The sequence below is a fragment of the Perna viridis genome, chromosome 2 (assembly GCF_037379345.1).
Source record: "Perna viridis isolate PV_CMFRI_1.1 ecotype Kerala chromosome 2, ASM3737934v1, whole genome shotgun sequence".
In the NCBI taxonomy this organism is placed as follows: domain Eukaryota; kingdom Metazoa; phylum Mollusca; class Bivalvia; order Mytilida; family Mytilidae; genus Perna; species Perna viridis.
The window spans coordinates 25,669,134-25,684,034 of NC_142446.1; the positions used below are offsets into that span (position 1 = coordinate 25,669,134).

Sequence of the window (14,901 nt, forward strand, 5' to 3'; positions counted from 1 at the left end):
GTCAATTATTTTGTTTTCACAAGTGTCTTGCAGTTGTTCAAGTTAATTTGTATAGATGTTTTTGCCCTCAGCCCATTAATTGCTTTCATATAGGTGTCAATTTGAATGTCCACAGAGATCAAGTTCCATTATTAGAAACTCAATAGATGAGTACACTCAGCAGAACTGGTAAAGCTATTCCTGTCATCATGGTCTGAATGTTCTTACTCCAAACAATAATTACGAAATGCTAGGATTATCATCTTTAAATCGTTTATTTATAGTACTATGTATCTTTTTTATGTCTTTTTAACAGTACAATACAAGATGGTTTAAACAGAATTTGTACAGATGGTCCTGATTGTGAAAAAGATGGTGGTGTCATAAATGCTTTGGAGACCACCAAATCTACATCTGTTTTAACAACTGCGAAAAAAGAATCACAGGGCATGCCAGACCCTGGTGATGAAAAGAAAAGGCTTGCATTATATATTGGTATAGGGGTAGGAGTACTTTTTACTCTCATCATTTTAATCATAGCCTTATATAAATTTCGTAGTCGGGATGAAGGAACTTATAAAGTAGATGAGAGTAAAAATTTTGCCTATTTAGAATCTAAAAATGTCCACCATGGGAATGGAGCCATAATAGGTGCATCAAACATTAAACCTGGCAAGAAAAAAGATGTAAAGGAGTGGTATGTATGAGGTGAAAACAATCGGACCAATTCCAAAATCTTCCGTGTGTAAGTGAGGAAGTCATTGGTGTTTATGGTTCAGATGGATGGCTTAAAATTTGCTCATATAAAAGGATTCCAAATATATGTTTTAATGAGTACCAGGGAATGCCTGGATTATATAGGAAGTGTACAGATGTTCAGCTTATGTGTTCACTGTGTATGGAGTTGGTTGTCTGCTTATGAAGACTGTTTGCCAAAACAACTTTACCAGCTACTGATTTAATGTATATAAAGGGTTCTGAAGCCATTTAGTGTTTTATAAGTGGCCAGTCAGTTATTTTTGCTTCCTTTTGGTGAAGTAAATTCAAAACAAATTCTCATAATGAACTTAAGCAGAGTTTAGGAAACATTACAGTTAAAACTCTATGTTACTGACATTTGTTCAAATTCAAGTAATATTGGTAGTATATTTATACATTTCTTTTTTTTTCTTTTTTTATATCCAAATTTATCATGTAGATATATTTTTGAAACACCTTAATTGTTTCTTAAAGTTATGAACTTTCCATTGTCTAAAATCATCAACAATTTAATATCTTTATTAGTATGTTTGCTAATAATTATTGTTTACAAATTGTTCTTGGTATTTTTCTTTGAAGCATATTATGTTCATACTTTTTTGAATGAGTCAGTTTGTATTCATTATATTTGTGTCATAGAAGATGTGATCTCAAAAAGGAAAAGCCATGACAATTTCATTCCATAGTGGTTGTTGTACATATTTTACAAAAAAGTTCTCTTTGCTGTTGCTATCATTTTTCTCTGTATATAAACCGGTGCTTTGTTTAGGATAACGCTTTCTTCTAGTTATATTGAGTATTTACTTTTTGTTGTTTTTTTTTTTTTTTAGTTTCAAATCTTACCACAGATTTTCAAATCATTTTTCATGGATGGAAGAAGTGCTAAATTTATTTGTCCTCTTTTTAGGAGTTACATGATTAGAAAGTTTGGTGATTTTCCATTGTCTTCACAGAAAAGTATTCAGCCCTACAAAAAATTCTTTACATTTTCATTGAAATACATTGCGGAACTAAATTAGTAATAAAAAATTTCTAATATTGACTGCTTCTCGAACAGCAGCTCTTAACTTCAACCGCTATAACCTTGGTTCCCTTGATTACTCTTTCAAGATTCATCAATAAAATTAATTTCAAACATTATTTATATGACTGCATTTCTTTTAAGGTAGATCACACCTAATATTTCTAGTAGATATGTTTTCCTAATTTTTTCTCAAAGATGGCCTTGAATGAACATACTTCTGAATTTAAATGTAAGACATAGGTCACCAGACTAGATTTCGAGATAATTGACTCTTAATAAAGCCATTTATTTGAATTATGTAGGGAATTTTCAATATTTCTCATAATATTAAAATAATCAGTTGATAAAATTTCTTATATATGTAAGATTCGGAAGTGCAATGGTTGCGCTGATCTGTGATGGTCCAAGTACCTTGGATGTCTAACACAAATGCGTGGAAGTGTGTTGGTATACCCCATTCAACGTTGCCACAAAATTTTACGTGCATAAGCGCGTACAATGTTATAGAGAAAACTAACAAACTGAAAGGAGAGTCATGAAAGTAGCTAGTATATTGTTGCCTGTATAAACAAACGCAGCATGCATCATTACTAATTTAGAATGATAACAGTACATGTATTTGATGCAGTATCAAAACTTGAAGATACATTATGATACTAGAGATCATTCGAGAAACATAAACTATATTTATGGTTACAAAAGATAGTGGATACTGTAAGTCATATTTCATGCATCATGAAAACTATAAGAGATATAATTAAAAGATTTACCAGGACAACTTTGTTACATGTATAGTTGTATTAAAAATTAAAAAAAAAATGTTGATTTTTTATAAATTTGATATCAGGGATTTTTACCTTTGAAAAAGTAAGACATGCTTTCACAACAAATCATGGAGCGTATTCTATAGTTGAAAGGCGAAATAGAAACTACAATATACGAGTTAAGAGTAAAACAGAATGTCAAAGTTCCAGTGGACCAGACTGGCATGTTTCTCTTCATATTACATATAGTCAGTTAATCCATCAAATCTAGACCTCTATAGTATCAATCATTCTTTGATAACCTTAGCAGCAGTATATGGGATGACACACATGCAGAAAAAAAGCTCCATATTATATTACATAACATTTGTATTTGCAAATTCTACAGGTACTGTTGATCAAGCTACGCTAGTCAAGAAATATTTTCATATTAATGAGTACTCATCCTTCTAAGAGACTGCCAGTTTTATTCAATTTTCAACTGGGTGTAGGAAAAAAATGGAGAAAAATTATTAATTTTGATTTTATAATTTCCTGGATAGTTGGAAGTATGAACGAAATGAAAGCATGTAGACTAGTATCATATCTTTAGAATTTCAAGATAATTGTATATTTACGGTATCAACGGAAAAAACCTACATGATAGTCAAAACATTTCAGCAAACTACAAAAAAAAAAATCGCACCTCCTCATAGTGGCCAATGCATTTATGCATTGCTATTGGCAGTCAACAATCATGTCTAACCATCGCAGTTCAGCGAGATCATAAGCGCACTTCAGTATACTACCATCACACGTCCGTGCGACTATCATACCTCCGCGTCCCATCACAGTTCCGAGTCTTACCTATATGTATATAAAGAACTTTAAATTCACATTTTATAATTCAACAAGAAACTTTGGGGTCACTGAACTCTTTTTCTTGTAATATTGAAAAATCTAAAATCCTGTTACAGGTCTCACTAACCACTTCTAATGTTTACATTACTTTACATGTTAAAAATGTAATTTTCAAAGTTTCATTGTGAATTCCCAGGACAAATGACATCTTAAAGTTGCATACCATTGCAAAGCTGGGAAAATAAGGCTTTCAATATCATTATGCTTATGGTACGATGATTGTAAAAATTCTTCAAAATTTACTTGAATAAATAATACTGAAAATCCACATTTTGACCTTTTCTGCTTACTGACAGCATGGAGGCAAATTACTCACACAAATAAACAATATTCATACACTTTCGTAGTAAATTACATATTTGGTTTTAAAGTACACACTCTTAGCTTTATTTTGACTTCTTTTAATCAGAATACACACAAATAATGCAATTATATTGCATAGGTCTAGGTTCAGTGTGTTTTTGGTACTACAATGGGGGGGTGGCCATTTGACCCGGAAGTGGTCAGTGAGACCTACATTTTCCCTCTAATTATCTTCCCTTTAAAAGAATTTCCTGCCAATTTTCCCCCTTGAAGAGAGCTTTTGTATTTTTACAATCATTACATCATTTAAACAATATTAGTTAGTTGCAAATATATATGTTGGTATGATTTGGCAAGATGACAGAAAATAATGCTTTGTGTAATAGGTATGATCTACCTTGATTCTAAATTACCTATTTTTCTGAATAGCCCTTGTTGTATTACTAGACATGGTTAAGCTATGTTTGTTCAGTCTGATAGATTGAAGTATTTATTTGATAGAAGGGACCATACATTTTTTTATGGCTTGTTATATATTGTTACTTGTTATTTCAGTTAGTGCTAATTACTATAAAGATGCTAGTCTTATATGAAATTTCTAGTCTATTGTTATATCTTAATGTACATATCGCTCTATGTAAATGCTCATAAAAAACCTATTGTTAGTGTAAATATCTTTATTTTGTTATAGAATGGTTTTGTTAAATAGGTGTGTACATGTTTTCGTGTATATTTGAAAGAAGTTAGATCTGAGTTTTTAGTTTGTTCATTACATATGAATTGACAGAGCTTTTACACTTCTGATTAAACTGTGTGACATTTGAAATCAGATTTCAATGCTCAAATTCATTGTAGAAAGAATTGAAGTAGAACTGTCTTTCTCCACATAAAGAACAAAAGCTGTCCAGCCTTGTCGTTTTGCTGGCAGAATAAGTCTTTCCCTTTGCAGACTGAGAAGTAATTTTTATGTACACATATTTTAAGGATGGATATGCAGTTGGACATATTTTTAAGGATTTGCTATGGTGTCTATCCACATTCATCAATGCTTTTTCCTTTATTATGGTGCACTTTTTAGCAATTAGAATAATGTTGTTTTTTTTTTCATGTTTATTCAACATGTACTTGGAAGTTTACTTCAAGTATCCTATTTCTTCAGTTTTATTTGATTTTTTTAATCTTTATTAGGATCATTAAATTAATTAGATGGTTTACTATTCATCCTAGTCATTTACACAGGGTATGGCATGAACATGAATTTCTTCCATTTGTTCTTGATCAAATTACAGAATTGAGAAAATCTTGGGCATTTAACTAATAAAACAGTATATTATATATTGTTTTTGACAGCTTGTCTTTATATAGTGGTCTTCTTTTATGAAAGGTTTTTCTGTCTCTATGAGGACATTCCAATTTATAATAAGTGGAAGGAGCAAATGTATAATTTTTCTTGTGATTGCCAGTATGACATTCAAAAATTTAAATTAACAGTAGTAAGTACTTATAATAAGTTTTTTTGCCTTGTTTTGATAAACATAAGCAAGTAAATTATGTGTACAAAGCATGTCCATGATTCATATTACACTTTAGTTTTTATTTTACGGAGGTTGATATTGCTTTTTTAGAAAACTGATACATATAATTGAATTTAATATTTATTTTTGCTTCTGATCTGTTATTGATACCATAGAAAATATATGATATGCTTCATTTCCAACATGTAGCCTGTATATATATTGTTTATTGCCATAACATATCAAAACAGTTGCTTTCTCTTGTTATTTGACAAGGATCTTTGCACCAATGGTCCAATTAGAAATTATCACATGAAGTGAAATGATTTTTCCTCTGTGCAGTATCAATAATTGGCTTTTGGATTGTTGTGTCAAGTTGATCAAATATCTGTCACCATAAAAGAGCATTCACAAATATTATATTTTTTTGTCAATGAATTATTTCATGTATTTATCTTGAAGCTCAAGTAAATTATATTATATTCAATGAAAGTTGGGTCATTCCCACTCTTCCTCGACTGAAACCATGTTCTAAGTAATTTATATCCTTTGTTCCCTTGATTACTCTTATAATCAGTTAATATTTATTTTGACTATAATCCACATTAAATGGATTTGGTTATAACTGGTATTTCAGCAACATAAAACTTAGTTTTATATTCACGCTGTTACTTGTAGAAAGTGATTAGCTGTTTGTTTATTTTATTTGAGTCCATAGCATACATGTATTTGTATTTATTGTCTCCTTTTATACATTAAATTGATCAAATATTGTTTTCGTTAATCATGTTATCAATTCAAATGTATTAAACCACAGGTGTGGTAACTGTTATCTGTAAAACTAAAAAGTGTGTGATGGGTGCAAAGATACATATTTATACCCCCTGCAAACATAGAGTTTCACCCTGTCTGTCTATCTGTCTGTCCACACTATTTTCTAAGCAGCTTGTAGCATTGTTATGAAACTATAACCACATGGATATGTGCATGCTGTCAGGATTTTATGTTTGGACAAAAATTGTGGCAATTGAACTTGCATTTTTCAGCAAAACTTGGTCTCAAGTGTTGTCCATTACTCCTCCTTAATGACTTGCAGGATTATAAATAAACTCGATGGAGTGTCAGATTATCATATGGAGATGTGCATATTGCCAGGAATTTATGTTTGAACAAAATTTGTAAAAATGACAGGTGTTTTAGCAATGCCCCACTTAATACAAACAAACAAAAAAATTGTTAACTTTTTTCAACATTAACTTATATTAGTTGGATTGAGCAACTTCATAACATTTTACAAGGGTCTTTTTATTCAACATTGAATGCAATGCATATGAAAGGCTGTCAAAAAAAAAACCCCATTAACTTACGTCTTAATTTTAAATGCATTAACTCTTGTGTGAAGTGAGAAATTTTGTTTTAAAGTTTAGTGACCAAATATCTCATATATATTTCAATTCATGTGTTAAAACTTTTCAAAAGCAATATTTGGCAATGTCTTGAACAGTACCAAATAAAGTAGCATTTATATTGTTAAAGTTGTTTTAATGTGTTAAAATCATTATTAATTGTTTGTATTGAAGTTAATGTGTTAAAATAGCACTATGCTTGGAAAAGGGGCGAAAAAAGCTTCAAACACTTAATTCCCTATATAAGCATTAAAAAATAGCCTCAGGCTAAATTTAAATAGCTTTTCTGTTGTTTTCTACATACATTGAATATATTTAAGGCAAAAAAAGACCAACATGAGAATAATGATGTGCCATCCATTGCCTGATTCTTAAACAGAATGGTACTTTGAATAGGATTGTTTTGGTGGCTGGCTCCAGGATGTTTCTCTCACATTTTTACTTCAATATAATTTTCTCGTTAGAACAATACTATGGTATCGATTCTAGATCGAAAAAAAATCCCATGTTTATTTTTATCAACCCGATTAAAGGCCACAGTACACGATCGGCCACATCAGAACCTGCTTGTTCGCTTCAAGGCTTTTTTTCAATTGCTTCTCTGCATTCAGATAAATCGGATATAAATCAAGAATAAATAATAAGTTGTGACGTGATTTTTAAAGAGCAACTTTTAACATATGATTTAATCTAATTTTTTTTCTTCCATCACGCCTTATTTGTATTTTACTTGTATTACGTTCCTCTTATCTTTTGAAAATGGCTAGTTTTTACTTATTAAATAATATTGTCTACAACAATAAAGTTGAAAGGTTACAGACCACCAATTCAACCAATGAGCATTTGGAACGCACGCAAAAATAGTCCTACGCAGAAATTACCCCTGTTCCTCATAGTGCTGTGAAAAAAGTGCTCATCTTATTTTAAAAATTTAAACAGTTTCTGACAGGAAAAACATTTCTGTACATTTTATAGGTGCATTTTGCTTCTTGTGATGTGAAGCCTACTCTCCATAATGATTTTTAAATATACCCCTATCTTGTGAAAACACTGGGATTTCCCATGCTATTTATAGACCCTTCACTTCCGGTGACCAGTACTGCACTGCAAGTCTGCTAACCCCACATGCCATTCTGAGGATTGTGAGCTGACATATGTAGAATCATGCTGATATATAGTCCTCTGCAGGTTAAAGTTAAGGTAAAGTCCAGAGAAGCCATTGAATATTGTGAAATTAGCATGGAAGCCTATGGGAAGTGGAATTAGTGGTTTCTAGCCTTGAAAACGATAGCACTTTCCGTATATCCGTTACACCCTTCATTTCGTGCATTATAAAGCTAGGACATCGTTAACGTTGCTTCAAGTAGATAATTCGACTATGTTTGTGGATATAAACCATTAAAATCCCGAAAACTATTTCGTAACACACTGATAGCCAATCATTTGCACGATATGAGTGACGCTGACCATCAGCTGATTGTTCCTTGGTTTAGCTGTCGTTTTCGTGCTAACATATATATTCAATAGTACTGTTAGACCCGGTTTGCTCTCATATATAAAATGTGGTATTACATGACGGGTTTATGGGTTTCTTAACGCGTTTTCGCTGTCATTGTGGTGTGACACTGTCTCTCGTGAAAGGTGTAAAGCATCGAAGCATTTATAAAGTCCTCCGGCACGGTCATATCCGTGAATGTGGGTCATGGTGTAGTCGGGGAAAATTAGTAGTCATGTGACCAGGTTCTTTCATTAAATACAGTATCGCGTGATGTAATGTCATCTGTGACCTAGCTATAGTGACCCAGTTCTTAACTGCATGATGCACATTGTACAGCCTACAGCATTCGCTGAATCTTTGTAGTTATAGAAAAAAATACAAAGGTTCCATTAAAAGGTGTCAGGATAGCAGCGGTACGACCATATTTAATTAGTTACAATATCTAACAGAATAGAGGGAATGTTATGATATATAGTCCTGAACCGACCAAAACAATGGTTAATGCAGGGTCGCACATCAGCGATCGACACAAAATATGGCACTGTAAGGACTAACGAATCTAAATGAATGTTTCTACTTCGGCTTACATAAATTCTAATCCGTCTCTTTTTGTTAATTATGACAAAACTGACAAACGGAAACAAAACTTTTTTTGGACAAAACATGTAATCTGATGATCAGATTCTCGCTTGGTAGTTTTGGAGGATTTCATTCAAACTTTCCATAAAATATCTTAATATATCATTTATCGTAATTCTTATTCAAAGTCTAAAGATTGATAGCTTTTACATTTGTTTTTGCACGTTTTTGAATTTCTTGTTTATTCTGATATAGACTTTGTTTGGTTTCCTCCTCTTTTGAAGCTTACTGATGTAGATTGACTTTGCCCTAAAGAACAGCATGTTTCTTCAGTAATTTTGTCTTTGTGTGTTTTAGCTTTGCAGTTCTGTGTTTGTCTATGAAACAATATTTCTTAAAGCAGCCGTGTTTTATATTCCCTAACGGAAAACCAGTCACATCTTAAGTTATTACCTTTGAACTTTTGTTCCACTGACCACAAGCAACTCCCGAATTCTATCAGTGCTTGATATTTTATCCGCTAACTCAAACTGATTTAGTGTAAAAAGGAATAAATTGTTGAAACGCAACAGCTGCACCATCGTATAATCTTTATAAATAGCAAATACTTACAGAGATCACCAAAAGGTCTTCAATAAGTGTAAACACACCTTCAAGTATGCTCTGAAAGGCCCGACAACAAAAGTAATAAAATCTTCGGTAACAGAACGATGATACACCTTCAAAATAAACTATAAAGTCAACGACACGAAGACACATTAATGATCAATATTGATATCAGGATAAAATCATTCTTTTCTAACCAAGTAATATGCTGTTAGCGCAGCAGACAACTTGGAAATAGTTGACAAACATCTGAAAACGACAAAATTACATTATGGCAACGCAACGAAAAATCACCAAAAACGTTCATCATTCGTCAATTATGTCGGTTGAAGATTTCGAATTTTATCTTGAACTTGATACCACAAAGCAATAAATCGTGATACTAAACAACGCAGGGCTAAAAATTTTCTAGAAGATTTCAAAAGAAATAAAATGTATATATCGGTGAATGAGCTATCACGACAGCACGACGATTCCAAGCTATAGAAAAAATGAATTAAATCGAAAATAAAGTTTATTACAGACGGACCTGCTGAAGGATTGAAATACTTTAAGAGCATTTTATTTAAATAAATACAGACTAAAAAGTCAAGCCACGGAATAGACACAAGAGCAAAGACATAAAATATTGACGTGTGCAAACACATCCACTTCCGGTAAAGGATAAATCTTGCCTCTCAAGAATTTGGCATCTAAACTTCAGTCATTTAAACGCAATCTCAGGTGATTAAAAATTGTAGTAGAGACCCGTAGTGATTTATATGACTTGTCCACTATGACTAGTGTCAAGGTTACTTTATTGTGGCCGGAAGGTGTAATGTTCAGTGGGTAGCCAACCCGGTGAGATGTCGAATATAACAGGAACAGATATGGTGAAATATATGCTCTTAAAAATTCAAATAACGACATGAAGACTCGTAAGTGACCAAAATCTCTAGACATGCGCATATCTGCGGTGGGGTTAAAACTAGTTTTATAAGGCATTAACCACCTATTTAATGTCAGGTAAAAAATGAACTGAAACAACAAATATACACAATTCGAAATATCTTCCGGAAACCATCAATTCAAGATTATTATCAGAATACAACAGCATTAAAACCTATGATTTTTCAACTCTTTATACTTCTATTCCCCACACTCAAAATTCTTACTCAAAAACATTATACATCGTTGTTACTCCAAAAAGACGGTACACCTAGATACAAATATGTAGTTCTTGGCAGACATTCCTCCAAATAATTCCAGTTTATCCTCCAAACATACCGAAGAAGATGCTTTCAAAATGCTCGAAATTTTGGTCGACAACATATTTATCCAGTGTGGTGGACGCGTTTTTCAACAAGTGGTCGGCATTTCGATGGGAACACAATGTACTCCTCTACTTGCTTTCCTGTTCCTTCACTCTTATAAGGTAACTTTATAGCTGATTTGATAAAAAAAAAAGGAACATCGTTTAGCTAGATCCTTTAATCTCAGTTTCCATTGTATAGGTGACGTATTATTGTTAAACAATCCTAGTTTCGGGGATTTGATACATCGCGTCTACCCCAAAGAACCTGAGGTAAATAATGGTACAGACACTGTGAAGTGTAAAGGGTAGGTGGGCCAACGCGTGAAAATGGGTCTGCCACTCGAAAATGCTCATTGGAGGCTACTGAAGCGTAATGAAGTGTGTTACATTCACGAGTGAGGGTCAGGAGCCCCCCTAATGGGTCATTCGTGTGAAAAAAATGAGGATATTTTCCATTTTTTTGCCTCTGTTTCCCCATAAACCGGAAGTAGTCAATACAAGGGGTTGATATCGAAATAGTGGTGACAGAAATCGTTCTTATTTAGTTTCCGGGCAAAATAGAGTACTACAGATTTATTCTGCTCTGGCGAGGGTTCGAGAAAAGAACCCTACGCCCCCTCCTCCCCCCAAAAAACAAAAACAAAACAAAAAACAAAAATCTATTTTTTCTCGACAGCGGAATATGATTTTTAATTAAACCATTTTTTGTTTATGACTTCATGCCAATAAAGTAAAGTCTATACATGTACATAAAATATTCACATTCATATTTAAACATTCGTTAAAAGGATGGTTTTTTTTTCAGTATCAAGACATTAATACTACACACGTAAAAATAACTAAGTTTTGTTAAATTGCGATGAAAATTTACAGGATTTAATGAAATAGAAATTCTAAAGGTTCCTACTATCGAATACCACAGCAGGGTTCTTTAACGTGCAAGGAACGTGGTATCTTTCCCAACACGGTGCACCACTATGGTTTGCGGTCAGGTTTTCGGTATTATAGCCTGACAACCCCAGCATGTAACACGCCAGGGGTACCCCATTCCACCATCTAGGGCACACAATCCAGTTGCTCTGTGGGCACAGCGCCCTAGCCCCCCGGCTAGGGTTCTGAGCACTATTTAGTCGCCTTTTACGACAAGCTTAGCGCTGCTGCAGGCCTTTTCTTTTGACATCCGGACCTGCACGGGGCAGGCTATTTAGACGTTGATAAAATTGTTTGATACAATATTTAGTTGAAATATTGATTTTGAAGTGTTAACTGTGAGCCAGTATGGATGGATTCAGCCGTAAAGTCCCTCATATACCGGTATTGTAATTTTGGTTCATAAGAATTTTTAATGTCTTCTGTTGAGTACATGATTGTAAGTGGGAAAACTTCACAGTTCTGCCGTTTCATTTTCTTTTGATAGAGGACTGTTTAACTCTCTCTCTCTCTCAAAAAAAAAAAAAATTGCGGTCGTGTATTGGTATGGTGCTGACAGCGGCGTCATCGTCGGTGGCGTCCGTGTCGTCGTCGTCCATATTCACTTGGTTTTCGTGGGATAATTTTAGTTATGGTTAATCAGTTGTTATGAAATTTTGATATGATTTTACTAATTACTAAGTAAATGCTCCTACTTAATTTTGAGTTTATGGCCCCTACCATTTTCAGATTAGGTCTATCCATGTAACAGACAGACTGTTAATGTGAAAAAAGTGGAGAATTTTACCAAGCTAACGTACATAAGGTGAAATGGTCAATTCTTAACATGATATATCAAGTTCAACACATCCATGCAAGTACACCTTCAAGAAAGAAGCATTGTTATGTGTATACGACTTGTCTTATGGTTATGGCAAGCCATAGTGGAATTTTTCCCCATTTATGTAAGTAGATATTTAGTAACATATGTTAATGGATATTTATCAACATATGCATAATTCAATTATTGATATCAATAAATGGAAGAGAATGTAAACACACTCAAGACAAAACGTATGTATTTTCAAATTTGCTCTTCGGGCAATACCAGTCTGCGTCCATACTTGCCCCTCGGGCAATACCAGTCTGCGTCCATACTTGCCTCTCGGGCAATACCAGTCTGTGTCCACACTTGTTAAAAAAAATCCCGACACCAAGCACCTGTGGTCGTTCCCTCCGCGGAACTCGAACTCGTACCGCTGTGGCATCAATGGCAACACAGCATTCCATAGACCTAGAAGTCTAAAAGATGCTTTGGTAAAAGCAGAGATTTCATCTCGGCCCAAACAAAATACAACGGGCCACTACCAACCATGTGGAGATAAAAGGTGTAAAACCTGTACCCAGATACTGCACACCCAAACATTTAAAAGCTACTGCACTGGAAAGGGATTAGCCATTTTTTGCAACGTGACTCGCAAAACCAATAACACCATATTCCTTTCCAAGTGCTGACGTGGTATATATGCAGTACGTTGGCAAAACAGAACAACCTTTCCAACAGGCGCATGAATGGTCATTGCAGTGACTACAAATGTAAACCAGACCTCCCTCCAAATCGCCATCTTAGATCTGCCGGACACACCCAGAATGTTCTTCACAACATTGTTGTTACCATCATAGAACATGATATGTAAAAGAGTATCTCGGGAGAGCTTTTGGATGAATAAAATACAAACAACTTCTCCAGATGGAATAAACGAGAAAAAAATAATTCATTTTTAGGTCTTGGTCTTAAGCTGGTACAGTACTACATACTATACATCAATACGCTGTCCTACTATAATTTGAGTTTTCTTAATTGTTTTCCACAGTTAATTCATTTCTAGTTTTTGAAAAAAAAACCACCCCCTTCTCGTTTTCATTCAGATTCCTTATAATTTGCTTATGTGTGCCTTTCATAAAGGTACAATCACCCACAGCGTGCGTGATTTAGCTTCAGAATCTTTTTGATCTTGAACTTTCAATTAGTTTTATGCTGAAGACGGACATCGGTTATCCGAAATATTCAATGTATAAATTTTACAATCATTTGGTGATTTTAAACATATTTCGTTGGGATTTTTCAGAACCTTCTATGCTTACATTATCTTTCTGAGCAAAGCCAGTGTTGCAGAAATCAAATGGTGGTCTTTTTCAAATACAGAAAAGTATCCTTGAGTGATATTATATCGTCAGATCGGTGGGTTTTTCTTATTTTTCCAATTCTGTCTGATTCTTACAAATGCTTACACTTAAATATCATGAAATAAATTTGATAATAATGATTTATCGAGTATTTCAATAAAAAAAACAGTGAAACGTGAAATAAGACCCGGCCTGCGAAAGCTTGTTTTTATATAGCCTACGGCTGGCGGAGTGGTCTAGGCTGCTGGACTTGGTGCAGGCGGTGTTGCTATACATGTCACAGCGGTACGAGTTCGTGTCCCGCGGAGGGAACGACCAAAGATTGCTTCGTGAATTTTGCAGTTCTAACATCGTTGGGAATTTTCAGACCCTCTGTATGGCAAATAATCTAAGAGTCGTCACATTCTGAGACGTGTATATTTATACATCCTTTATGTACAAAATTAGAAATTAAGTGATTTAAAATTGGGAAAAATGATCCCATATACATATTTGTATTCAATCACAGCTAGATCTGTAAAATATGAGTCGACTTGCTCATTTACTTTTGTTGCTTTGTATGTATTGCTTTAGTTGCTTTATGTTCTTTGTTGTGTTTGTCTGTTGTCATCTACCCAAAAGAACTTGAGATAAAGGATACTACAGACACTGTGAAGTCAGCCTCATATCTTGACCTACACTTAGAAATCGATGGTAAAGGAAAACTATTGATCAAACTTTACGACAAACGCGATGACTTTTCATTCAAGATTGTCAACTTTCCTTTCATCTGTGGCAACTTCCCTTCGGCTCCTGCGTATGGAGTGTTCATATCACAACTCATACGTTATGCCAGAGCTTGCCGAAACTACGCAGATTTTTTGTATCGCGCTAGAACTCTAACAAATAGGCTTCTGGAACAGGGTTATGTTGCTACAAGATTGAAGTCATCACTACAGAAGTTTTATGGTCGTCATCATGAACTCGTGGATCGTTATGATGTATCCATCAGCATCATGAAAACTGATTTATTCAACGGGTCATAGTTTACCTTTCCTCGTTTGTCTACCCCGGACTTGACTTTTTATGAGCAACTCGGTGGGTGTTTCTAGAAAAGCAGAGGACGCTTACTCTACCGGTGCACCTGGTCCATGCTCCCAGTTTTTAGTGGAGTCCGAGTTGCTCAATTACTTTTGTTAC

The 14,901-nt window shown here is 34.1% G+C and overlaps 1 protein-coding gene across 14 annotated transcripts in view; it reads left to right on the plus strand.

Moving 5' to 3' along the window:
* The window catches only part of LOC148624231 (neurexin-1-like), a 96,531-nt gene extending 90,514 nt beyond the window's left edge, over positions 1 to 6,017 (plus strand). For all 14 annotated transcript variants that reach the window (XM_088566808.1, XM_088566818.1, XM_088566820.1 and 11 more), the window contains one exon: positions 296 to 6,017. In XM_088566808.1, coding sequence (XP_088422934.1) covers positions 296 to 686 — 391 coding nt within the window. In that variant the 3' untranslated portion in view covers positions 687 to 6,017. The remainder of the gene's footprint in view (positions 1 to 295) is intronic.
* The last annotated feature ends 8,884 nt before the right edge of the window (positions 6,018 to 14,901 follow it).